Raw genomic sequence first — 25,495 nt, 5'->3', positions numbered from 1 at the left:
TTATGTTTTCTCGTTTGCTATTCAGTTTGTCTATCAGTTATTGCGTTCATTGATTCACTTTCTTAATATTCTAACAGTTAGTGAATCTTTCTTAAACCAACTCTTTCACCTTCCATAATTCATTAGTTTATATGCATTTTCATTGTTACTTGTTTTATTTAAGTTTGTTATCGTTTGTTATTCAGTTTTTCTATCAGGTATTGTGTTCATTTAGTCACGTTCTTAATATCTTAATAGTCAGTATATCCTTTTTAAAACCAGCCATCTTAGTTTATTCGTATTTTCTTTATGTAACTTCTTTTTCTTCTTTACTTGTTTGTTATCGTTTGCTATTCAGTTTGTCTGTCAGTTGTTGTGTTCATTTATGTACATTCTTAGTATCTATCTTTCGTAACTAGCTCTTTCATCCTTAATTCATTAGTTGATTCGCATGTTCACTGTGTTACTTATTTTTCACAAGTTTGTTATCGTTTGTTATTTAGTTTGTCTATCAGTTATTGTGTCCATTTATCATTTATTGACATTCTTAATATCCTACCATCAGTATATCTTTCCTAACCAACTCTTTCTCCCTCTTTAATTCGTTAGTTAATTCGCATGTTCAGTGTTACTTATTTTTACTTAAGTTTGTCTACCTTTAAGAGCGAGGTGTCGAAACATTTGTCACTGAATTTTGACTAATCTTTTTAACTTTTATGGAGACTACAATTCCAGTGGGCCTTTTTTTTTTTTTTTTCTAATATTCATATTTTTGCCCTTGGTAGTTCTCCCTCTTACATAAAAAAAAGAAGTTATTGTGTTCATTTATCATTTATTCACATTCTTAATATCCTACCAGTCAGTATATCTTTCTTAACCAGCTCTTTCTTTCTTTCTCCACAGACTGGCATCCTGATTGAGGTGGTGGAACTGATGAAGCAAACCCCGGGGCCGGTCCTCTCCAACATGGTAGTGGACTGCTCCCCCACAGACAACGTGGTATGTCACCCAACCACCACCACCACCACCACTACCACTACACGTTACTTTTTTTATTACACCCCATAAACTTGAACCTGCCTGCCATACGGGTCTTGTTACTGTTCTTGTTGCTGTTGTGGGGTTAGTTTACTTTGTATTGAGAGGATTTTAAGGGAATGTTTTAGGTTTTGTTTGGTTATTTAGAGTATATTGTTGTCTGGATAACATATATGGGTTTATTGTTGTTGTTGTTGTTGTTGTTGTTGTTGTAAGGGTTGTTGATTTACATATACTATTTTTTTTTTTTTTATTCAAGACTTCTGCGCTTAACCCCTTCAGTACCATGACGCGTCTTCATATTTATTCAAGTTACTATTAGGCGATTTTGTACGGCTTCAGAATCTCATGTGGGGATTAAAATAGTGAAGATTCTGGACCATTAACTTTTTGACCTCCATAGACCCTTGCTAGTGTAAATAAAATCGTCCAATCATACTCAAAACTCATGGTAAAAATGCGTCGCAGTACGGAAGGGGTTAAGGCTTCATTTAGATAACTTCTCTTCCCCTTCCCCACTCACCATTATAACCTTGAACATGGCCAGTATACGGTGTCCTTGTTGGTGGTGGTGGTGTTATTACTGTTATTGTTGTAGGTGTATGTAAAACGTTTTAGAATACGCTCTATGCATAATTGTATACGTATTATCATATTCTCCCTTCTGGTTTATTTATAATACACACACACACACACACACACACACACACACACACACACACACACACACACACACACACACATTTCTGCTTCCATACAGCACCCACTCCTTATACAAACCCTAATGTTTCAAGCGTTTCATATTATTGTTACAAGTATAATATTTTTCAATGTCGATTCATTTCTTTTGCCAGTCTTTGTAAAACTCAAAGTGTATGAAGTGAGGTCCAAATTTCTGAGGTTCAAACTGTATTAATGGTCACTACAAAACTCAGAGTGTTATGCTATTATATCTTCAACTCCCATCATTACACGCGCCATTAATCTTTTCAGTACTGGGACGCATTTTTACCTTGAGATATGTGCACGATTAGACCTTTTTATTAACATTAGGAAGGATCTATAGAGGTCTGAAGATTGATGGCCAAAGTCTTCACTATTTTAATCCTACACAAGTTTCTGAAGCTGTATAAAATCACCAAATAGTAACCAAAATTGATATGGAAATGCGTCATGGTACTGTAGGGATTAATAGCTACTACCCTGCTTTCATCATAACACACTATAACCACACCATGTCCCCTTTGTTATTGTTACTGTTATATATACCCTTAACTCCCTTCATAAGACACACACCATTATCTATTCTTTCATCATATCAAGCCATCGTCACACCATTCTCTCTCTCTCTCTCTCTCTCTCTCTCTCTCTCTCTCTCTCTCTCTCCATTGCTCTTGTTACCATTATATATATTTAACTTCCATCATAAGACACACCCCATTATGTATTCTCATCATAACACGCCATCATCTCTCTCTCTCTCTCTCTCTCTCTCTCTTGTTATCATTATATACCTTTAACACCCATTCAGTGGCGGACTTACTACTAGGCAACACTAGGTGGTTGTTTGCCTAGGGCCCAGAGTTTCTAGGAGCCCCATGGAACTCCTCATTCTCTTCTAGTTAATAGTTTTTTTATTATTTGCACACATTATTTATGTTTTTTATTAAAATCCATTTGCTAAAATGCCAGCAGAATGATTATCCTATTAAGTGTGTTTTGGGGCCCCTATGGATGTATAAAGAAAATAGGGCCCCCCTTTCAGTCCCCACTATACTGTATTAGGTGCGGGGGGCCTCCATGCCTACCGTTGCTTAGATCCCCAAATTCCTAAATCCGCCCCTGCTTCCATTATAACACACACCATTACCTACCATTTCATCATAACACGCCATCACCACACCATGTCCCTTTCTCTCTCTCCGTCAGACTATAACCTGCGACTGTGATGCCACGCTGTACCTCCGCATCATCACCACACGCACCCAAGGCGACCAGACCACGGAGAGCGAGTACGCGTGCGCCGTGAAGCCCCTGCGCGGGAGGCTCAACATTGCATCGGTCACGGCAGAGCTCCTCGCCGTGGCCAAATTTGATGGATGGCCTGAGGTGATTCACACACACACACACACACACACACACACAGGGTAGAAGAGGTTGCAGATTAGGTCATTACTATATATAAGAAGACTTTTTCATTACTTTTATTATTACGTACTATCATTTGTTTATTTATTTATTGACGTAAGAATAAGACTAGTTAGAAATACCTCTTTCCTTACACCACGTAGACACAGTAGAAGGTAATGTGGCATAAATTAAAGACTTGCGGATTTTTGCTTTTATTTGTTATTTATTCGTTTTTTACACAAGGGTAAAGCTACAGGTAAAAGATTTATTTTCATACAACATACAAGAACTTCCTATTGTTGAGCGCAAGAACAAGACTATAGTGAAAAGGACTGCCTCTCTCTCTCTCTCTCTCTCTCTCAAGACTAAGAAAAATCTCATGTATTTTATTTTCATACAACATACGCATATTACAGGAACCATTTTACCAATTTTTTATATGCCACCAGAAAGGTACAGTACCACCCAAGGAATATGCAACCTAGAATCTTTGGTACCACCCATACTACCAGGCATCCATTCCCCATACACAACCACTCATCAATAGTATTAGTATGTTGTATGGGGAAATATATACCTCAAACTTTATTTTTTCCATTTATTTATCCATTTTTTTCTGAATTAACATTAAGGAGACAATGAGACCACCACACTGCTCAAATTAACAGAATAATGACACTGGGACAATAATGATCAAATTACCAATATAAGAGAGTAAAGCAGTGATACCAATACTCCTCACACCACCACCACCACCACTACCACTGCTGCTGATAGGACCGCCAGCAAAGTATATGAACTCGCAAATGACACAGCCACCTACACAAGCTCTTAATGGGACAGGGTTGGTTTACTGACACATTTTCCACCATTCTTTTTTATGCAGTTGTAGTTTGCTGGAAAAGTTTAAGTTTGATAATTTCTTGATTATATAAAGAAACCGAGAGAAAGAGTAGTTTAGTTAATGTGCTTTTGATACATTTTTTGTGGGTGAAACAAGGCAGTGACATGAGAGTGGGGTGTTTCAGATGACAGTGTATTCATCACATTACCTCCTGTCATTCACTGTAACTATTTCAGCATTATTCTGAGGCTGCCTATCTTTGTAAGCATTCAAAGATATGGAGTCACAAAATAATGCTGAAGTACTATTGCCTTTATCATGTTGTGTAAGCTCCTGTGTATTATTGCAGCCAGTGTAATATAGCACTGACAGACAACTGAGATCCCCCATTTAAACTTTCAGTATCTGGCCAGCTGTTCTTTTTTATCCCATTTGATTACGTATTAGTATTTTCTGTACATGCTGAGAGTCATTGAATATTTTTTTTAGCTTCTTTGTGTAATCCTTTGACTGGTGAAGGCTGAATGGTGCTTGCTACTTGCGCCAAGTCATCATAAATGGTTCAGAGTGAAATAAATGTAATAAAAAAAGACAGAATACCAGAATTATGCCATGAACTTGTACCAGACTATTCTGTGTGGTATCAAGAGAACACAAGTCAATGGGTTACAAGTGTTGATGCCCTCAGTATAAATCCATCCACACTAATAATGATAATTGCCAGTGGAACAGTTCAAATGTTTTCCCTCCCTAAGATTTACCTTTTTTTTTTTTATCACAATCTCATAACTGCATGCCATTCTTACTGTGACGTGTCCCTCGTTTCAGGACGTGGAGGTAAGTATGGAGAGTGTGGGTCAGGCGGGGCCGTGGCGCACTGGTTAGTCTTGCGGGCAGGTGACCTCAGTGGGACCATAGCTCAGGTCCTGCTGGCTGCTGCTGCTGGGAGGGCTTCAATCATGTGTGGGAGGGATGGTCATGTTAACAGTGTCCAGTCATAAAGGTTGGTCATTCAAGGTCAACCAACACCCACTTGAGGTTTCGTGGTGTCTAGTGGCTCAGTGGTGAGGTGTGTGCAGTGAGTGTCCTCTTAGGGGTTCAGTTCTTAGCTTCTCTTGGCCACCACTTCACTGCCTCCTCTGAGATGCTGAGGAAGTGATCTAAAGAGTAACCATAAGAGGGAGCTGCTGGGGATCAAACCCACAGCAGGAGACATAACACACATGCCTTGCCACCAGTCCATCCCTGAACAGCCACCAAGGCACCAGTCGATGTTGGTTAGCCATGAATGCCTTGCCTATACAGTGTTGCCTTTATCACATGGGTTTGTGCTAGAAAGTCATTGGGCAGCACACTAAGCACTAAGCACTATGCAGCCTGCTTAAGCTTTCCACCAGACTTACTGTCATCTGAAAGTGATCTTTGTTGTACTACATAAACAAGGAAGCCATTGCATAACTTGTGAAGAACTAAGCAGCAGCGCATGACTTGGGTTCCCACTAGCCTGGCACACTCAGGCTGTGCAACAAGCAATAAACCTGTAGCTTGGAGCAGCTTGTACTAGAACCACTAGAACACTGGGTACTGTTTTGTATAGATCAACCTGCCCTGCCTTAGTGATGGTTTTATTTAGCACATGTGTATCAACTGGACTTTTTGTGTTTTGAACCTGGAATTTTTGTTTTCTTTTGGCCCCAGGTCAGTGTTATGCCTTAACAACCTAATACCTGACCACCTCCCAGTGTGGTTTTGTCATTATCTCACACCCCAGTACAGTGTTCCACTCCCTGTGTGTAGGTGGTGTTATGATGAGCCTCACAGTGTGTAGTACTTGACTGTGGCCACACTTGTTCCCTCACATTCTCTCAGGACAGTGGCTACAGTACAGGAGTCTCCTCTTTCCCATGTCCTAAAATCTTACCTTATTCTCTCATTCTTCTTCCTCCTGTCTCTCTCAAGCATCGTGAACTCACACACCAGATGCCACTTTCACCTCTTTCATGTCAACTGTTTATCCCAGAGTTCCTCCTCTTTGTTTGAACATTCTAAACATATCCTTCACTCCTTCACTACTCAGTCTTTCACCTTTGAGTCAAGTTTTCCTCATTCATTTACTAAATGTATGTCCACTCTCCATTCTTCACTGTTTATTAAAGCAATGTAATGATTCAGTCCCTCAAACATCATCTTCCACTCAAAACATTTGCTCCATGTCTTATCACTCAGATATCCACAGTTGTGCAATGTGTTAACTTTAGTGTGTCAAAAATGAGAAACTGATGTTCTTACTTGATTTGAAATGTCTAAACAGTTCTAAAGATACATATAACAATTAAAAATGTTGATTTTGAATAATTCTGCACTGATTCCTAAAGCTTTGTTACATCTTGAGGGCAGACACAGAGAAGCTGCATGGAGTAGTGTAACATTTAATCAGTTGTTTTTCTTTACAGGTCTCCCTCACATTGGAGGGAATTCGAAACAATTCGACGGGCGAAACGAGCAGCAGATGCTGGACGTGATCAACGAAGTCGTCTCATCAGCGCTGCGTAACTCAGTCCTCGAGTTCAACTTCCAGCCGAACCAGACATTTCCGAGATTCCGACGAGCCCGACAGGTTCCCGATCCCATCATCCCTGTGGGCTACGACTCTATGGTACGTGAGAAGCAGACTCATCCACCCTCAGTACCTCGTAAGACCCCCAAAGCAGACTTTGTCCCTCTTCACAATGAGAAAATAGAGCCAGCCGGGGAGTCCTTCACGGCCCTCACCTTCTCTAATCTCACGTCAAGTGAAGAGCAGCTCATAGCAAGAAACCTCAACAAATACCCATCTCTGGAGAATGCAGACATGGCACCTGAAGAAATAGAAGAGTTTTGCAAGACTTGGCAGGAAAACTATGTGCCGGCCAAGGACATCCCTCCTCCTGCTGACAACACAGTGGAAGAGGAGCCTCCACTATCACCCACTGCTGGCATCAACACTGACTACCAGCAGGAGAGTGAAGCCAAAACACAGAACTTTGTCCTCATGGTCTCCAGCAGATCAAAGCTCATTGATGAACCCAGGAACATCTTGCCGCTTCACAACGACATCCCTGCCGACGAGGTGAATGGGGAGGAGGAGGAGGAGGAGCTGGCAGATATGATACCGCAAAGACCCAGAGACGAGCCTTGCCTGAGGAAGGAGACAGGCAGCCCGCTCCTCCTGGGGACGCCGAGGCAGGACAGCCTTGGTGACGCGGAAGACGATGATTTTGAAGACGCGAAGCTACAGTTTGATAGGCTGGAAATCCTTGACAAACCCCAGATTAGCGGCGCACTGGGGCTCGGACCACTCCAAAAGGCACCTTTCGTAAGTGAAGCATGTTGTGTGGGAGTGCAGGTTGGTGTGGCTGCCCAACTTCCTCAGCTTGACCTTAGAATTGAGACTGCAGCTGTTGGTGGCAGTGTGGCTTGCGACCTTCCTGAGTATGACCAGGAGGCCTCTGCCCGATCCCCCTTACCACCCTCGCTCCATAACCAGCCATCCACCGCCACTACCCATGAGTCTTGTGTGGATAATGTGTCGCGTGGACCAGAGGAGCCACCCAGCCCTTCCCCCATCCACTCCCTCTCCCCTGAGCCATTCATACCTGCTGCTTCTGGTGTGTTCCACTTGGTAGATGATAGCAATAACGAGCGTGGTGTAGCGGAGTGGGAGCAGCAGGTAGTGTCAGCAGGTGAGCGTGATAGCACCCATTCCTCTGAGCCTAGTGGTGTAGTAGCATGTATAGAGCTTGGCAAAGGTAGTGTTCTGGATAGGAAGGACTTGGGGCAGGCTGTTTCAGAGGGTGAGGATCAAAGCTTCTCTCAATCCACAACACAGGATCAGGATGTAGACTCAGCACTGGTGGATGAAGGAAAGATTTGTCCCTTAGATGCCATTCCTAGCCCAGATAACAGTGATGGTGAGTCTCTAGAAGGAAACTCACTGCTAGACTCACACACTGACTCCTCTAACGTTTTAGAGGACAGTGAAGGGAGTGTGAGTGAAGAGAGGGAAGTAGGTCCAGTGGCAGGAAAGGAAGAAGAGTCAAAATTAAAAATATGCCTGAATGAATTTACAGAGAACTTGTTTAGGCATATTGAGGTGGAGGACTCTGAGCTTTCCATACCTGAGGAGAGAGTGGAAGATCTGCCCTGGGAGGTGGTGGATGTGTATGAGCCAGACAGTCCACCCATGTCCCTGCCCAGCCCAGGAAGAGAAGCAAGCAGTGATGGAAGTGAGGAGCTGGAGGGGCCAGACTCACCCCCAGCCATTGATGCTGAAGAACCAAAACACTGCAGTGACCCAAAAATAGAAAGTGAAGACAACACAATTTCCTCAGCCATTGATAAACTGACTGATGAAGACCAAGAATCAGAGGAACATTGTGATGAGCCAGAGAGTGAAACTGAAGAGAATGTTATTTCCTCAGATCCAGAATCAGAGAAGCACTGTGATAAGCCAGAGAGAGAAACTGAAGAGAATGGTGATGTAAACTATACAATTTCCTCAGACCTAGAATCAAAGAAGCACTGTGATGAGCCAGAAATAGAAACTGAAGAGAATGGCAATGAAAACTGTGTGATTTCCTCAGACCCAGAATCAGAGGAGCATTGTAATGACCCAGAAATAGAAACTGAAGAGAATGGCAATGAAAACTGTGCAATTTCCTCAGACCTAGAATCAAAGAAGCACTGTGATGAGCCAGAAATAGAAACTGAAGAGAATGGCAATGAAAACTGTGTGATTTCCTCAGACCCAGAATCAGAGGAGCATTGTGATGACCCAGAAATAGAAACTGAAGAGAATGGCAATGAAAACTGTGCAATTTCCTCAGACCCAGAATCAGAGGAGCATTGTGATGACCCAGAGATAGAAACTGAAGAGAATGGCAATGAAAACTGTGTGATTTCCTCAGACCCAGAATCAGAGGAGCATTGTGATGACCCAGAGATAGAAAATGAAAAGAATGGCAATGAAAACTGTGTGATTTCCTCAGACCCAGAATCAGAGAAGCACTGTGATGAGCCAGAGATAGAAACTGAAGAGAATGGCAATGAAAACTGTGTGATTTCCTCAGACCCAGAATCAGAGGAGCATTGTAATGACCCAGAGATAGAAACTGAAGAGAATGGCGATGAAAATTATGTCATTTCCTCAGACCCAGAATCAGAGATAGAAACTGAAGAGAAGGAAAGCTACTCACCTCCACCCACTGATAGAGAGACTGTTGCTGAAGATCCAGAATCAAATGAGCATTGCAGTGACCCAGAGACAGAAATTGAAGTGCATGCTGATAAAAGTTACATGATTTGTTCTGAAGAAAATAAGAACTTCAATGAGAACTATTTCCATGAAGAGGCCACAAATTTCAAGCAGGCCTCAGAGAATCTTGAGAAAGCCTTAGGTGATTCAGAATACAAAGAAAAAGAAGATAAGATAGAAGAAGGAGAACAGGGAGAACTTGAAGAAGACTCTGGTTATATATGCACTGAGGAAAAGAAAGAAGAAACCCAGACAGAAACAAAAGACCCAGAAGAAGACAGGGAAGACTCTGGGTATATGTGTACTGAAGAGAGTCATGCATACAAAGAGGAGGAAGACAGCCAGACAGAAGAGAAGATGCACAATATAGGGAAGACTCCGGGTATGTATGCACTGAAGAGATACATAGAGAGGAAGAAGATAGTCTAACAGAAGAATCACAAGAATATAAAGAAGATTCTGGTTATCTCTGCAGTGAAGATATGCATAGAGATCATCAGACAGAAGAGGAACAGCTAAAAGAACTCGAAGAAGATTTTGATAAGAAATGTACTGAACACACAAACACACACCAAGATATTTTGACAGAAGAGGAAGAGCTGGACAAACTAAATAAATACTCCAGTGAAAATTGCATTGAAGAAACACATTTTTGCAAAGATGAAGAAGACATTCAAACAGAAGAAGAAAAAGAGCTGGATGAAGAAGACTCGAGTGAGGAATACACAGAAACAACAGTAAATAATCTCTCCTCGATGCCTCACGCTGCAGATTCTTCTCCCGTTTTCCTTGATGAAAATGGTAATGGTGTTGAAACTGACACTGACATTGATGAAGACATTGTGGTGAGCTCCGAGAAAGATGCTGATGAAGATGATGAGACAGAAAATACTGAGATGGAAGTCAATGATAGAGTAGTCACTGCTGAGGAAGAGACTTGTGATAATGATGTAGACAGTAACAAAATGGAAGTAAGTAGTCAAAACGAGGTAGATGAAGATGACACAATGAAGAGTACCGAGATAAAAGGTGAAGAAAAGTTTGTCAGTATCGAGAAAGAGGTTAGTGAAAGTGATGCAATGAACAATTTTGAGAAAGAAATTGAAGAGAGATTTATCATTGCAGAGAAAGAGGCTGAAGATGATACAATGAACAGTACTGAGAAAGAACTTGAAGAAAGGCTTGGCAGTGCTGAGAAAGAGGCTGATGATGATGAAACTGAGATAAAACTTGATTACAGTTTTATCAGCACTGCACGAGACACTGACGAAGATGACTCTGAGCCAGAACTTGAAGACAAATTAGTTGATGATAAAAAGACTGATAAAGAAGAGACAGATATGAGAAGTACTGAAATAAAATATGGAAATAAGGATGTTGAGGCAAAGCTTGTTGATAATGTGGTCAATAATTCAGCAGAGGTTGATTTCTTTGACAGTGGAATTGGCCATGAAATAGATGATGAAGATAATTTGGTTAGTATTGGCCATGATGAAGGTATTAAGTTGGCATGTGCTATGATAGAATGTAAAGACAGTGAGACCATTAGAGAAATTGATAAAGAAATTGATGTGGCCATTACTAAGACAAAATCTGAAGGGAACTTAGTGAGCAGTGAGAAAGATGACTATATTAATGTAGACAGTGCTAAGAAAGAACATGAAGACAATGACACTAACACTGGTAAAGATATTCATATGCCCAGTACTAAGATAGAACCTGAAGAAAGTACAGTGAGCAGTGAGAATAAAGATACTGAGATCAAGAAGACTTACAAAGATATAGACACCACAAAAATAGAACCTTTAAATGTTGAGATCAACACTGTGACTAATGGAAATATGAATCTGGGTAGTGCTAAAACACAACCAGGAGATGATATAACCAGTACCGAGACTCACAAAGCTGTAAACATTCCCAGCATTAACTCGGAACCAGACAATTCAACCAACACTGAGAAGAGTATTAACACTGCCAGCACTGAAATAACATGTGATGATATACTTAACATTGAGACTAACAAAATTGCAAATATTCCCTGCATCAAGATAGAACCAGACAACATGACCAACACTGAAGAGGATGTTAACACTGGCAACACTGAAATAACATGTGGAGATAATATACTTAACTCTGAGACTAACAAAGCTGCAAATATTCCCTGCATCAAGATAGACGCAGACCACTCAACCAGCACCGGAGAGGAAGATGTTAACATTGCCAGCACTGAAATAAAATCTGAAGACATAATTATTTCGGAGACTCATAAAGCTGTAAACATTCCCAGCACTAACTCAGAACCAGACAACTTGACCAGCACTGAGAAGAGGATGTTAACATTGGTGGTACTGAAATAACACCTGAAGATGATTTAGTTAACACTGAGACTCATAAAACTGTAAACATTCCCAGCATCAAGGCAGACTCAGACCACATAACCAGCATTGAAGAGAATATTAACACTGCCAGCACTGAAATAACACCTGAAGATGATATAATTAACACTGAGACTCATAATTTACCCAGCATCAAGATAGAACCAGATCACGTAACCAGCACTGAAGAGAATATTAACACTGAAATAACACCCAAAGATTATATAGTCAGTGCTGAGACTCAAGCCATAAATGTACCTACTATAAAGATAGAAGCTGAGGACAATTTGACCAGCACTGAGGAAGATGATACTAGCACCACCAGTACTGAACTAACACTTGAGGATTATTTGAATGGTGCAGAAGTGGATCTTGATGAATGGAGCAATGTTAGCAATGGTGAATCTGAAGCTGAAAGTAAAGATGTGGTTGATGCTGAGATGATATTTAAAGATGACAATGTTCCCTGTACAATTACTGAGATGAAGAGTGGTAAGGATATCAACAAAGGCTTTACTGAAACAGAACTCAGTGAAGAAATTCTGAGCAGTATCAAGGCAGAAGATAATGAAGATAAAGATGCAAATACAGAGATGGTTGTTAATAAATTCTGTACTGAAATGGAGACAGATAAAAAGACAGAACTCAATGAAGAAATTCCGAGCAGTATCAAGGCAGAAGATAATGAAGATAAAGATATAGTAGATTCAGAGGTGATTTTTAACAAGTTCTTTACTGAAATAGAGACAGATGAAAATACAGAACTTGGTGAAGAAATCCTGTGTAGTATCAAGGCAGAAGATAATGAAGATAAAGATATAGTAGATTCAGAGGTGATTTTTAACAAGTTCTGCATTGAAATGGCAGCAGATGAAAATACCAATGAAGGTACTGAAATACAGCTTACTAAGAGTGACAGAACCCTTATTGAGACAGATATTGATGGAGACCTTAGTGTGGGGTATACAGGAACAATTAATGAAGATACCAGTGGAGTCAGCAGTGAGACAGAATCAGACAGAGACAGCCACAACATCAGCACTGAAATAGAAGTAGACAATGATGAACTTAGTACCGAGGAAGCCAATAAAGACAGTAGCTATGTAGAAGTTCCTAATGAAAAGACAAATTTACTAACCACAGAATTTGATAAAGACACAGATATGACTAACACTGAATTCAACAAAGACAGTAAGGGAGTTGATGCAGAGACAGAATTTGAAGAAACCAGTGCAATGAACAGAGAAGTGGAAACAAATGACAGAGGTAGGAAGGGAAACAGCCAAGTGAGAGAGTTAGTTGAAGAAGCTGATGGCAATGAAGACAACAGAGATATAGTAAATAGAAATGGTGATAGCCAAGAGACAGAACTGGTAGATAGGGGTGCAGAAAGCAGAGAGATAAAAGTAGATAAGAATAATCATAGCCAAGACACAGAAGTTAAAGATATGAATATGGAGAAGCAAAAAACAGAGATAGGAGATAAAAATATAGACAACCAAGGAACAAAAGCAGTAGAGGCAATAATAGAAAGGAATGTGAACCACCAAGAAAAAGAAGCACCTACAAACGGATTTAACCAAGAGGTAAAACTACGGGAGAGGAACAGGGATGGTAATAAGATTCAGCGTCGCGTTAGCTCTGCAACTGACCTTGACAAAATGGCACAGTTACTCATACAAACTGGAGACCTAAAGACCACTCCTATGATGAAGACTCCTCAGAAAACCACTAACGGCATCCACCCAGAGACAGAGGTGAACAGAAACAGTGTACAAGTAAACACTGAGGCAAGATTTGATAGAGAGACTAACAAGAATGGTCACGCGGTGGAAATTCTCCGTAGAAACAGCAATGGCATCAACAGCAAGACAGAACTGAGCAGGAGTGTGGACAGCAACAACACAAGCCTCAGCAAAGCCACAAAAACCCAATATGGGGAAGACGAGGATGATGACACAGAGACAGAAATAGATGAAGAGACGGAAGTAATGAAGAACACAACCACCAAGACTGCTCCAAGCCAAGCAAGCAGGAAACCCCTCACTAGACACCATTACCGCACCAGACACCCAATCGACACTTACTCAGCATCTGAACTGGAGGAGGAACATGACCACTTTGACGCGACACTCAGGAGAATCCGTCGCCACAAGCTCCAAGTCACCTTCCTCGTTTCAGACTCAGGGGAAGACACAGCAGTCAGCATCTCCTCCTTAGAATCACTCAACACACAACTCCAGGAGGCAGAGAAGAATACTGGTTATATCTCCCTCAGAAGTCCATCATTCTGGGACGACTCCACCACTGATGCAAACACTGATGATGAGTACACAGATCCTCGTTTATTGCCTAAGGATCCATTCTCACCAGAAGAGGAGGATTTTGGATACTCGGGATACGCAAGCCAGCACAGTGCATATGACTCCATGACAGACTCTGAGGTGGAGGGAATCACAGGTAGATACATTAAGGGACCACCAAGAAGACTGCAGATAAAGAGAGAGTGGAGGAAGAGTGACATTGACTTGATTGCTGATGCCGAGATGGACAAAGATGATGGTCAGGTGACACCAACACCGACAGTTTTCCAAGACGAAGGTGCACAGTCTAGTCAAGATAACATAGAAGATGCAGCTGAACCCTCTGAAGTAGGATGTGTGGTAGCAGATACTAGTCAGAAGGGTGGAGACCAAACCTCGCAACACGACACCCACCAACCCCCTAGTCAGGAAAAAGAGGACATTTCACCAAAAGACACAGAAGACTCTAGTCACAAGGATGCAGTACAAGACAGAGTAACTATTCAGGAAGCTGGAGAGGAGACCAAGACAGTGCAACAGAAGCAGGAGCATGTTGACACTTCCATGGGAGGTGATGATTCTGCAGGAGTGAAGAAACCCATGGAACTCACAGGAGAGGAACAAGGTGGAGGAGGAGAAACAACACTAACCACAGGACCTGAGAATGTGGCTCCATTAACGCATACTGACAGCACTGGTGCACTAACACAGCCACAGGTCAAACCCCACACAGGGCAGTGGGTTGACGGAGGGGGCGATGGACCTGACCACCACCCCCCTGTCCCCGGCTCGACCCTGTGGACCAGACACCTGCCTTCGTACCCAGTTTTTGGCCCGTACTCTGTGGTAAGACCCACACATTTTTGCCTTGGTGGATCTTCTTCTGCTGGCGTTTTGCATCACTGCTCCACTAATCCAGTGACACCAACTCTCCTCTTGGGCTCATATGGGCTTGTGGGCATCTGTGTCAGTGTTGTTGGCTGGGCAACTTCCTTCAGCCCACTGTGATTTGTGAGAACATTAATCTACTTCTTGGTCTTCTCTTTTTTCCAGTCCATCACTCTACTTTTTCTAGGTATTAAGGTGACATTTATTTCATGCCAGCCTGGTGTGGCTATGGTTACATTACTTCATCTTCTCTTCTTTCAGTCCGTCCTATTTTCTTACTGCCAAGGTGATATTGATATACATTCTGGCCTGGTGTGGCTCACTGGTACATTTGTTGAGGTGTCCTGCATAAGAAGATGCATGCAGACCAAGCTGCTGCTGAAGTGTTTTGATGAGATGCTTGGTCTGAACACTTGCATCTTCTGGTGTGGGACGCCTCACGTGGTTTACTCTTGTTTTTGGTCCCTTTACTTTTCCTGGCTAGTAAGGAGGTTGTCTTATTATTTGGCCAGTCTTCAGGTGTCTATGAATTGTCAAAGAGCAAAGTGCCTTGAAAATAAAAAATGTTAAATGATTAAACTCAGCCACAAATTAGAAAAAAAATGAAAAAAACATCACCTTTGTATTGAATTATTGCTGTAGTGCAATTATAATTTCTCAAGTTCAAAAAAATCTTACTGGCATATCAGTGAGATAAACTTATTCTTGGCACACTGTTCTTTTCTGGGAATCATCAAAAACTTAGGTCTACACATTTGAGAGACAGTCATGATGAGAAGTTTAGTCACCTGTTCTCACTTCCACTGCTATCTTGTATTCTCCTTCAGTATAAACTGTGATAAACTACTGACTGTGATACTTTGATATTTACTGACAATCTTACACCTCCTGATAGATACATGCCTTACGATAGAGAAATAGTCACCAAATACAGTGGAAGAGAGTATGCCATGTCACTCAGCTACTAACCATGACTGTATGAATATCTCTGGAATATTGGTTCACTTTTTACCACACTTGAGGGTTACACTGTGGTGGTGCGTTGGTGTCTGTTCTACACTGGTAATACTGTACAGCTTATGTGGGGACCATGTGTGTATGTCCTTTGTCCTCTTGATCTTTTGTCAGCTGCATGTTTGGTCAAGCTCTACTAATGTGCATGATAGCAACTTGGAAAAAAAGGCGATTTGTTTTTGTGTATATGAAATCACAGTGATGTTTCTTGTCCTGTTGTCACCATGCAGTGTAGTAGAGCTAACCAAATGCAGTTATTCCTGTCTCTACCACACTATCAGGATAATGCATTGTATATATTGGCCACTCTGTGTTTTGGTTAAGATATTACTTGTTATTGGCCTCTGTGCAATATATGTTTTTAAGTATATAAGTTTTCCATTGACCTGTTGTGATATATATAATGCTATTTTTTTGTATTTATCTGCTTATGGAATTGTGCTTTGCTTTCCTTGTCACAATATATCATGCTATCGTATATATATTTTCCAGGCACAAGAAGGGATGGGATATTTGCAAAGGATGTTACTATATTACTACATCATATACAAAACTTTAACACCATTGCATAAGGAATTTAAGGTTGAAATTTCTTTACCACTATATTGCAATGCTGTCAGACACATTTCACATACAAAATGAATAAGCTACACCCTAAATACAATACATTTACCATGTACCTTCCATACTAGACAGAAAAATTGCCTTACATGCAATGAGGGATTTAAGTTTTGTGTCTTTTTACAGTAGTGATAAATGATACTTGGTCATGTCCCTCTCTTGAAGATGCCTTTAAGTAATAAGTGTAAGGAAAACTAGTGTATAAGGTGATGTGCCTCAAATATTAACACACACTCATGTAAGTACAGTGTATCAAGTAAACAGAATAACTTTTATGCTTGTATTGCTTTTTTGGAATAGAGGCAAATTAAGACTTTTATTCTTAAGTATTTCATATCACTCATCGTTCAAGACTTATTGGTACTTTGAACAAATTTTATTATCACATTTAATTGTCATATTTTCTTTAGAAATTTCAATATATCAATGTGTGAGGTTTTATAATGACATTGATAAAGCTTCATTAATGTATATCTTCTCTAAACTTCTTAATTCACCATATATTTCACAACTTCTGTTACTCTACATGACTCAGTGACCTTATGATGTGGAAAACTTAGATATTATGGTCATTGTCAGTATACCTTGAATTTTTAAACATAGGAGTAGGTACCATATCAAAAACTATTAGTCCTTAACATGTAGATTTTATAAGAATTAACTAACTTCACTGTTTGTTTTGTGACGTTAGTTTTTAAGCAATATAAGCTTCCCTTTTCACTGAATGGCTGATCTTATACATCTGTTTGGTCTGTCTATCTGCTATTTGTCTGTCTGTCTGGCATATGTCTGTCTGTCTGTGTTCATCTTCAATAATTTCTTTATGCTAAGCCTGTTTTAAGCTTTTCTCCCTTGTTTTCTTTTCTTTCTTTTAAGTTGTCTTACATGCATTTTTTGTTGAGATTTTGCAAAGATCCCCTTAAAGAATTTCAGCAGTTAAATCATTCTTACTCACAATTTATGATTTGAATTTTCTTTCTGTTTAATTTACTATTCTAAAGTCACATTCAGTGCAAATAAATAAGATAAAACAATTATTTCTTCCCACTAAATACTTTTTTTTTCTACAAGATTGCTTTGTTATAATTTTGCTGTTGCTTTTATTTTCGTTGAGCTGCTAATGATTCAGTATTCACATCAGTCAGTCCTTCAGCCACTCAGTACAAAAAAACACAAATAGACAAGCTACCCCTCGACTGTAGGCACCCTCGCTCTGACCCCACCAAGACCACCTCTAACGCGGTCCCTCCTTGCAGACCACGACCTCTCACTCCACCACCAGCCAGCCCATGGGCATTCCAGGGCTCAATGGCAAACGGCTCCTGGTCAAGATCGTGAAGGCAATGGGCGTGGGCTGCGAAAAGCGTGAGTGTTTTAATCGCGCGCATGTGATTCTAATTTCGCAAGCTCTTTAGTCTTAGAAAAAGCGTTGTTGTGTTTTATTTATTTGCCTGCCTTTTTTTTTTTTTTTTTTTTTTCAATGTCCATTTTTTTTTTTTTTTTTTTTTTTTGTATACTTGTTTTGTATTTTCATATATTTTCGTTTTAATGATTCATATAAAGATTATGATATTCGTCTCTCTCTCTCTCTCTCTCTCTCTCTCTCTCTCTCTCTCTCTCTCTCTCAGTAGTAGTATTATAGTGTTTATTTCCTCAGATGTTTGTATTTTCATACTGTATACAGTTATCATACTGATATTAAAAATGTGTGTGTGTGTGTGTGTGTGTCGATGGGAGAAGAAGCACATTTGCACGCGACGCCAAATATCGCAGTGTTATAAGAGAGAGAGAGAGAGAGAGAGAGAGAGATCATTTCAATACGCATCCAGCGATGATCATTTGCTTCAAGAGGGAATTGAGATCATACTTGTGACTCCGTCTATGTTAATACTTGATGCCTCTGTACCACCTCTGACCAATCACAGGCCGCTCTTTCTCGTCTGCCCAATAGCGGATAACCACGGCGCGTTCTTGTTCCGAAGCTTCGCCCCTCCCACCACACCTGAGCCGTTAGCCGTTAGTTTTAGTACATCAATAGCAGTGATAAACTGAGTTGTGTTATTGGAATGGAAACCAATAACAGTCTCCTAATGACGGTAAGGCATGTTTAAGTTATAAGTCGCATTCTTGTGATGCTGTGTTATGTTACTTTCGTGGCTCAGTAAAGGAAAGCAGTAAATGAAAACAAACACGCGGATTCACTGGTAAAACATTGCTCCGCACCCCTATTACGTTCAAGATTAATTTGTTACACCGGTTCTTAACGGTGATTTTTACGGATTTAGTGACATATTAACAGTATTTCTACATTCTACATTGTTAACAGGGGAAAGTGTAAGTACCCGACAATTCGTCTCAGGTCTTTGAAAATAGTCGTGGTGAGAGCGAAGTAATGATGAATATGGAGCTGGAGTGGTATTAATAAAGAATCAGAAAACTAAGGTGCTTAAACAAGTAAAAGGAATTGCAACCAATTATTGGCTCGCGTAACACTTGAAAGTAGTTTGTGGAATTGTGTTCCAGAACAATTTGCCGGGATGTGCAATTAGTGTTGTTGCGGGAATGAATGAGTTTAATTCCACTTTCAAGGAAATTTCTGCGTTGTAAGGAAATTTGTGTTACAGAAGGGGACTTAAAAATCTAGAGAAATGTAAGTAAATCCGGCTTGTCAAGTCCTGAATTTTCTTAGGAAATATTAATGTATGCATGTATATGTGTATATATTTATGTATTTACGCACTTTACAATAAACTTTTCATAATAATAAAACACTCAGAAGACCAACACATAGTTACATCCAAACACACTCAGAACACAGCAGAGCTGTGAGCTCCAAACTTTTTGTATAATGTCTTAACATACAAATAAATATTTTATTCACACACACACACACACACACACACACACACACACAGGCAGATATCAGACAATTAGACTTTGAGAGATCATAAATAGAACATACTGCGAACATGCAATATATATGTCAGTTACAGTTATCAGCAAACTAGAACATTTACAATAGAAGAAACACAACAAGGAGTAATTTATGAAATGTTACTTTCCTGGCCATGACCTCCGCTTCTCCCGCAGCCGTGCTTGAGGCCTACTCGGTGGTGGAGATGGACGAACCACCGCAGAAATTCACGACATCGGTGGTCAAGGACACCAACTCCCCCTTCTGGGATGAACAGTTCCTCTTGTATGTACTAGTGTTTGTGAGACTCTCTCTCTCTCTCTCTCTCTCTCTCTCTCTCTCTCTCTCTCTCTCTCTCTCTCTCTCTCTCTCTCTCTCTCTCTCTCTCTCTAAGGATATTAATTGATATCTCTATTCTCTTCCTAGTTTATTTTTGGGATGGCATTTAAGATAGTTGAAAAAATAAATAAACTTTTCTATTCACTTATTTTCTTTTTGTGAGAACATTTGAGCTAAAAAGAAAAGATAATGTGTTTAGATACCTGTGAAAATAAATTAATGGATCTTAGTCCTCCTTTATTTTTTTTTTTTTTTTCTCAGTAATGACATTTCAGCAAGTGTTATCTTTTTCATCCTTGGCTTATTAATGGCACAAAAAATTTGAAAAAAAAAAGTGTGTGTAGAATTGTTCACTTGTTGCAGCTTCTCAGATTAAAAGAAAATAGAACTGACATACATTGAAATCCTGACCTTGTACTGCCTCCCTTACATTTTTATTCCATCACACACACACACACACACACACACACACACACACACACACACATTTACTTACATTCCTGCAGTGACTTGAGTGGTGGTACTTTGGAGCTTCTCTTTGAGCTTTACGACAAGTCCAACGGCACCTTCCTGGGGCTGGGCATTGTGGGGATTGAGGAGCTGGTGGCCACGCCCTCCCAGCGGCAGATCATCCCACTGCAGTCCAGGCCGTACGAGAACGATGAGGTGTCTGGATCTCTGACTGTGGAGGTGAGATGGCTTCCTTTATTACACTGAGAGATGGAGTGTTATGAGACAGTTTTCTTTCTTTTTCTGATAATGATTCTAAAATATAAGGAGTTTTGTGAGTTGAGTGACAGATAGTTGAAATATAAGATGGATATTCTGTTATGGCTAATAAAAGAGGAAGATTGATAGGCTAAGAGAGAATTAATGGACTTTCCTTCAATACACTGAAAGCTGGAGCATTATGAGGCAATTTTTCTTTAACCTGACTGATAAGGATTCTGAAATGTAAGGAGATGTTTTTTTAGTTTTCTCATTGAGTGGCAGATTTCCTGGAATGTTTAAAGGCAGATTTTCCATTCTGGCAAATATAAAAAGGAAGATTAATGGACTGCTTGAAATTTGTATACTGTAAAAAGTAGGAATAGCAACTTATCATACAATTACAACCCATAAAACCTTCCTCAACCTCCATACAGTTCCTAACCTAACCTAACCTCAACCTCAACCTCCATACAGTTCCTCTTCCTGGACCGAGCTGATCTGCCAGAGCACACACTACGAGCCAGCACCACCAGCAAGAGTGTCACACCGCGGGGAGACCTCATCACCACCACCACCACCACCTACATCAAGGCTCCGGAGGCCCAAGGTACTATAGTGAATCCAAGATGTGTGGGTGTGGCCTTCCTGTGCAGATGTGTGATGCTAAGTTGTAACCAGTGTGAGTGAGGGTGGCTTGTGTTTTGTGGAGATAAATTGGGGTGTGTTGAGTGTTTTTGTTGTGGAGAGGCAGTTTAGGGTGTGTTAAGGGTGTTTTGTGTTATGGAGAGGTACATTGGGGTGTGTTGAGAGTGTTTTTTGTTGTGGAGAGGCAGTTTGGGATGTGTTGATGATAGGTTGTGTTTTGGACAGGGTATGTTGACATGGTTTTGTGTTATAGAGAGGCAAGATTTATGGTTTATCTTATGACCAGACAGATGTGGACAGGCAATTTGGTAAATTTTTATGAGGGAACTGTTTATAAAGATATTTTGTTGTGTATTCTGATGAGTGTGATGTGTTGATGTATTGTTACTGTGTTGATGTGAGTGTGTCGGGGTTCCAGAATGAGAAAATGAAATGTTTTTTGTGTTTCAAAGAGGCAGCAGTGTGTTGAGGGTACATCATCACTGTTTTGGTGTGTGTGTGTTGCTGGTGTGTTCCATAGAGGCTAGTTGTGGTAATGTGTTGCTGGTTGGTGGACGGGTTATGTTGTGTGAATTGGGCCATAAAAGCTACCCTCAAGTTACTGTGTGTGTTTGCATGCCTATATTATACTTTCTTGTTTTCATCTGTCAATTTTCCATCCCTTAAATAGCAAATATTAAGTTCTTTCATAAAATACGCTTCATATTATGTTAATGAAGCCTTAGAATAAGCACATAGCATAAATAGTGCAGAAAATTAAAGTATCTTGTGTGAATTCTATAAAGGTAGCAGCTGTAAAATTGGTTTAGAATATTATAGGACACCTTAAGATTGTAGGAGATTTAAACAAGTTATGAATGTATGATATTATGGCTTAGGGTGTTACTAATCCAAACTTTTAAAAAGATAATTTACAGCCGTTTAATGTGAATATCAGTGACCATGAGCACCACAAGTTGCATAATCCATGGAGTGTTTATGTGAGTGTATCATAACCTGTACTTTGAAGCTTCCCACGTGTGAGGCCAGAGTTGTACTAATGCCTTAGGTGAATCAGGTGCCGCTGGGAGGGGGAGTCCCGGGGCGTACCGAAGGAGAGAGTCCTATCGAAAGGCCAACAACATTCGATCAGGTGTGGTGTGCAGGTGCCCCCGTGCATCACTAGACTGGACACTAGCTTGGACTGAGGCACCACACTGTGTTCATGGCCACTCACAACAGGGCAGGGGTGTGAAGGTTATCATTAGATTTAGTGCTGGTGATGAGTGATTTACAAATTGGGTTGTGGCTCCTATATAAATTGTATTAATATTTGGACTAGTTTCATTGTTTTTAATTGATGCATTTTGTTAAGTTTGAGACTATTCTTTATTAAATTTTTGCATTTATGAATCAGCCCACAATTTATTTATTCATTCATGACTTCAGAAATTTGGAACAGACATTTGTAAATCAAGATTCACCAGTATTTGTTTGAATCCACAGTCAACTGTGTTCTCCTCAGTGAGTGTGGATTGAAGTATGTCACTATAATGGAAGTCTTTACATTGCTGTCACTTCGGCTGCAATGAGCCATGAACATAGGCATTTGTCACGAGGGTGTCTCCAGGAACAATACAATTTTTTTATGATGTTTTGAATGCTAATGGTACTAAGACATCTGCCTCTTTATTTAGACAGTGCCAAAACAATTTTGTTATGAAACATTTGAAGTATTGAAAACTTTAACCTATACTGTCACCAGAGTATTTTGAAATTTTACTTGAAACTTGTATCATGTCAGTTTTATTAGATTGAAGGGAAGGCAAGGTTGTCAGAAGTAAGATAATTGAAATTTCTTCCATTTTTAGGGGAATTGCTTCCCTTCTTTGAACTCATCAGAATAAAGCTTTGTTGCTGGAGAAAGACCCTCGTGGCAGGATGTGGGCCGGTAATGATGAGGGCACCCATGAATGGATGACTAGATGGTGTTAGTGCACAGAGACACAAAGGACAACAGTTTCTGGTATACATGTCTGGATAATTTGAGACAAGCTTTGGTATGTCATGGTCACCAGTCAAGCAACTAGCTGTACTCACTTTATCTTAAGGTTTTCTACAGTCTAAAGTCCTCTTGTCTGCTTAATCTTCTGATAAAACTTCACCAGAGCACTTTAGATTGGGAGAAAAGGCTTTAAGTGAGTGTAGCAGGTTAGTAATGTAAGTGACCGAGACATTACCCTGCAGACTTAGTGTATGTAAAAGCAAATCTTGATGGCAACGAACACCAAATTGTAATTTCGTTGAGCAGAAGATGAGACAAACATTGGAGGTGGTGGTGGAAGTAAATGCAGGATGAAGTTTTTAAGTGACATTATTTCTTTATCCTTCATTTTCCATCACCACCGCCACCACCCATCACTCTTGTCATAGCTGTAGTCACCTGTAGGAGTAGAAGAATGTGATCTAGACTATGATTGGGTTTTACTTGCTTTTGTAATGAGAGAGGCAAGATTCCACTTTTGGCTTAGTCTAAACTAGAAAACAAATTGGTATCTATGATATAATATCCATGTAAATTTCTACTGATGTCATCAAAATGTATTGCTTCAGATGTGACCAAGCATTTAATATTTTTGCTGACATGCAGTTGGGTTTCATTATAAGGAATGACCACTTTTTGTTATGCTTTGAGTCGCTTGGGTGTGCCAAGTGTTCTGTATGTGAAGTGTTTGGTGCTAGAGGTCTCTGAGTGTATTGTTTAGCCACACTGTAGTGTTGTGTGGCAGCAGCAGCAGTGTTGTAAGTACATTGCAGTGTTTTAATTCTAGGCACATGCATAGATTTTTGTGCTTCTGCTGTAGGAGGGAGATGTGGCTGAGATTCCATGTTATCTAGTGATAGTTGGGATTATGTTGTATATGTGTGTATATTACATTGAATATTTGTTCAGATAACTGTTGATTCATCATAAAAAAATTGTAATCTTAGACATGAAAATTATCTGAGACTGTATTACATTATTTCTTGTATGTTCTTTCATTCAGTGAGATATATTTGGATTGCCAACCTGTTGTCTACTAACTATTCCTACCTACCAATGTTGCACAGAAGTATAAACAGGTTTTTTGTTTGATATGTATTTTTGTGTGTCTTCCTCTTAACTATTTCTTTTAGTGTTGCACAGAAGTGTCAGGTTTTTATTTGATCACTAAGTTAGCACCATGCATGTCACCTTCACTGTTACTTTAACAATGGCAAGGGAGGAGCAACCCTCCCTCCATTGCCCTCACCAGATCCCCCCATTGCAGACGTTGTGGTCAATGGAGGTGACGGCGTGGCGGCCGCTGCCATCCGGGACATCGAGGAGAAAGCAGTGGTGGCCAACAATGCCAGCAAGTCCACTATGATCATCCACGCCTCAAAGAAGGTGACTTGCCGATGGCCAACCACCATGGGAGGGCTGGGAGGGTGTGCCTGTAGTGAGATGCTTGAGTGAGGCTCTGTTTGGGAAGCAAGTCACATTGCCCAATAAAGCATGTCAGTTTGTTACATTTGACTAGATTCTGCTGGCACTGCAATGTGGTTGGATAGGTAAGGTGTCAGAGGTTCAGTCCCTGGCTAGTCTTTCTTTGACTCCTTTAAAAGTCAGTGTCATTCAGAACTTACAACACAACATAATTCAAATTGATCAGCTGGAGTGAAATTGGAGTTTGATGTTCTCTTTCAATTGTTTATCTTGTGTCCAGTCAGTGAGTGTTTCTTGGCTGAAAGGATGAGGTTTTTTCCACAACAGAAGTGAGTCAATTTCACACACACCTGTGATATGTCCTTCAGCTGACAAAATGGCAGTCTTGTGGTACCTCTCTTTGTTTCAGAATCCCTGTGCCTCTCACCATTTATAGATAAAGTCCATAAGTCTTTGCTTTGAGCATGACAATAGTTTCTTCTTTATCTATAAACTTAATCTGTGTATTGATTTTATGGCTGGGTAAACAATATGAGGATGTCAAGACCATAGATAGGGAATAACTTGCCATTTCCAGAAGAAAAACACATACTGGTAATCACACATGGAGTTTCAGTAGCATGTCATTCGGTGCTTAACCAAAACCTTCATAGTGATGTCTTTTGTTAGGAGTGTGTGTGGGGTTGATGAATGTCACCTGCTGTGCTATGGGTGTGTGGAATTGTGAGGTTATTTCTTGTACATACTTGTCTTTATCATGAAAGTTCTTTGTGTGTGAGTCACTTGTGCTGTCATTTCTGTACATACTTCTCTATATATGAAGATACCCTGTAAATATTTTCTGAAAATTATTCTAAAGGCTGATGAACTAGTTTAAAGACCAGAGCTTCCATAGTTGTGCATGTGTACATACTAGTGTTGTCCATTCATCGTGAGTGCAACATTTAGCACCA

At 40.3% G+C, this 25,495-nt stretch overlaps 1 protein-coding gene across 1 annotated transcript in view; it reads left to right on the top strand.

The window, feature by feature from the left end:
- The window catches only part of LOC123512334, an 87,014-nt gene that overhangs the window by 44,850 nt on the left and 16,669 nt on the right, over positions 1 to 25,495 (top strand). The window contains 10 exon segments of the mRNA XM_045268672.1: positions 883 to 978; positions 2,947 to 3,126; positions 6,445 to 6,484; positions 6,487 to 7,346; positions 17,742 to 17,850; positions 19,576 to 19,684; positions 20,245 to 20,428; positions 20,924 to 21,056; positions 22,152 to 22,226; positions 24,370 to 24,503. Of these exon segments, the coding sequence (XP_045124607.1) occupies positions 883 to 978; positions 2,947 to 3,126; positions 6,445 to 6,484; positions 6,487 to 7,346; positions 17,742 to 17,850; positions 19,576 to 19,684; positions 20,245 to 20,428; positions 20,924 to 21,056; positions 22,152 to 22,226; positions 24,370 to 24,503 (1,920 nt within the window).

Source organism: Portunus trituberculatus, chromosome 33 (genome assembly GCF_017591435.1).
Source record: "Portunus trituberculatus isolate SZX2019 chromosome 33, ASM1759143v1, whole genome shotgun sequence".
Classification (NCBI taxonomy): domain Eukaryota; kingdom Metazoa; phylum Arthropoda; class Malacostraca; order Decapoda; family Portunidae; genus Portunus; species Portunus trituberculatus.
The sequence above is the reverse complement of the archived record's forward strand: the minus strand, read 5'-3'. Positions and strand labels throughout refer to the sequence as shown.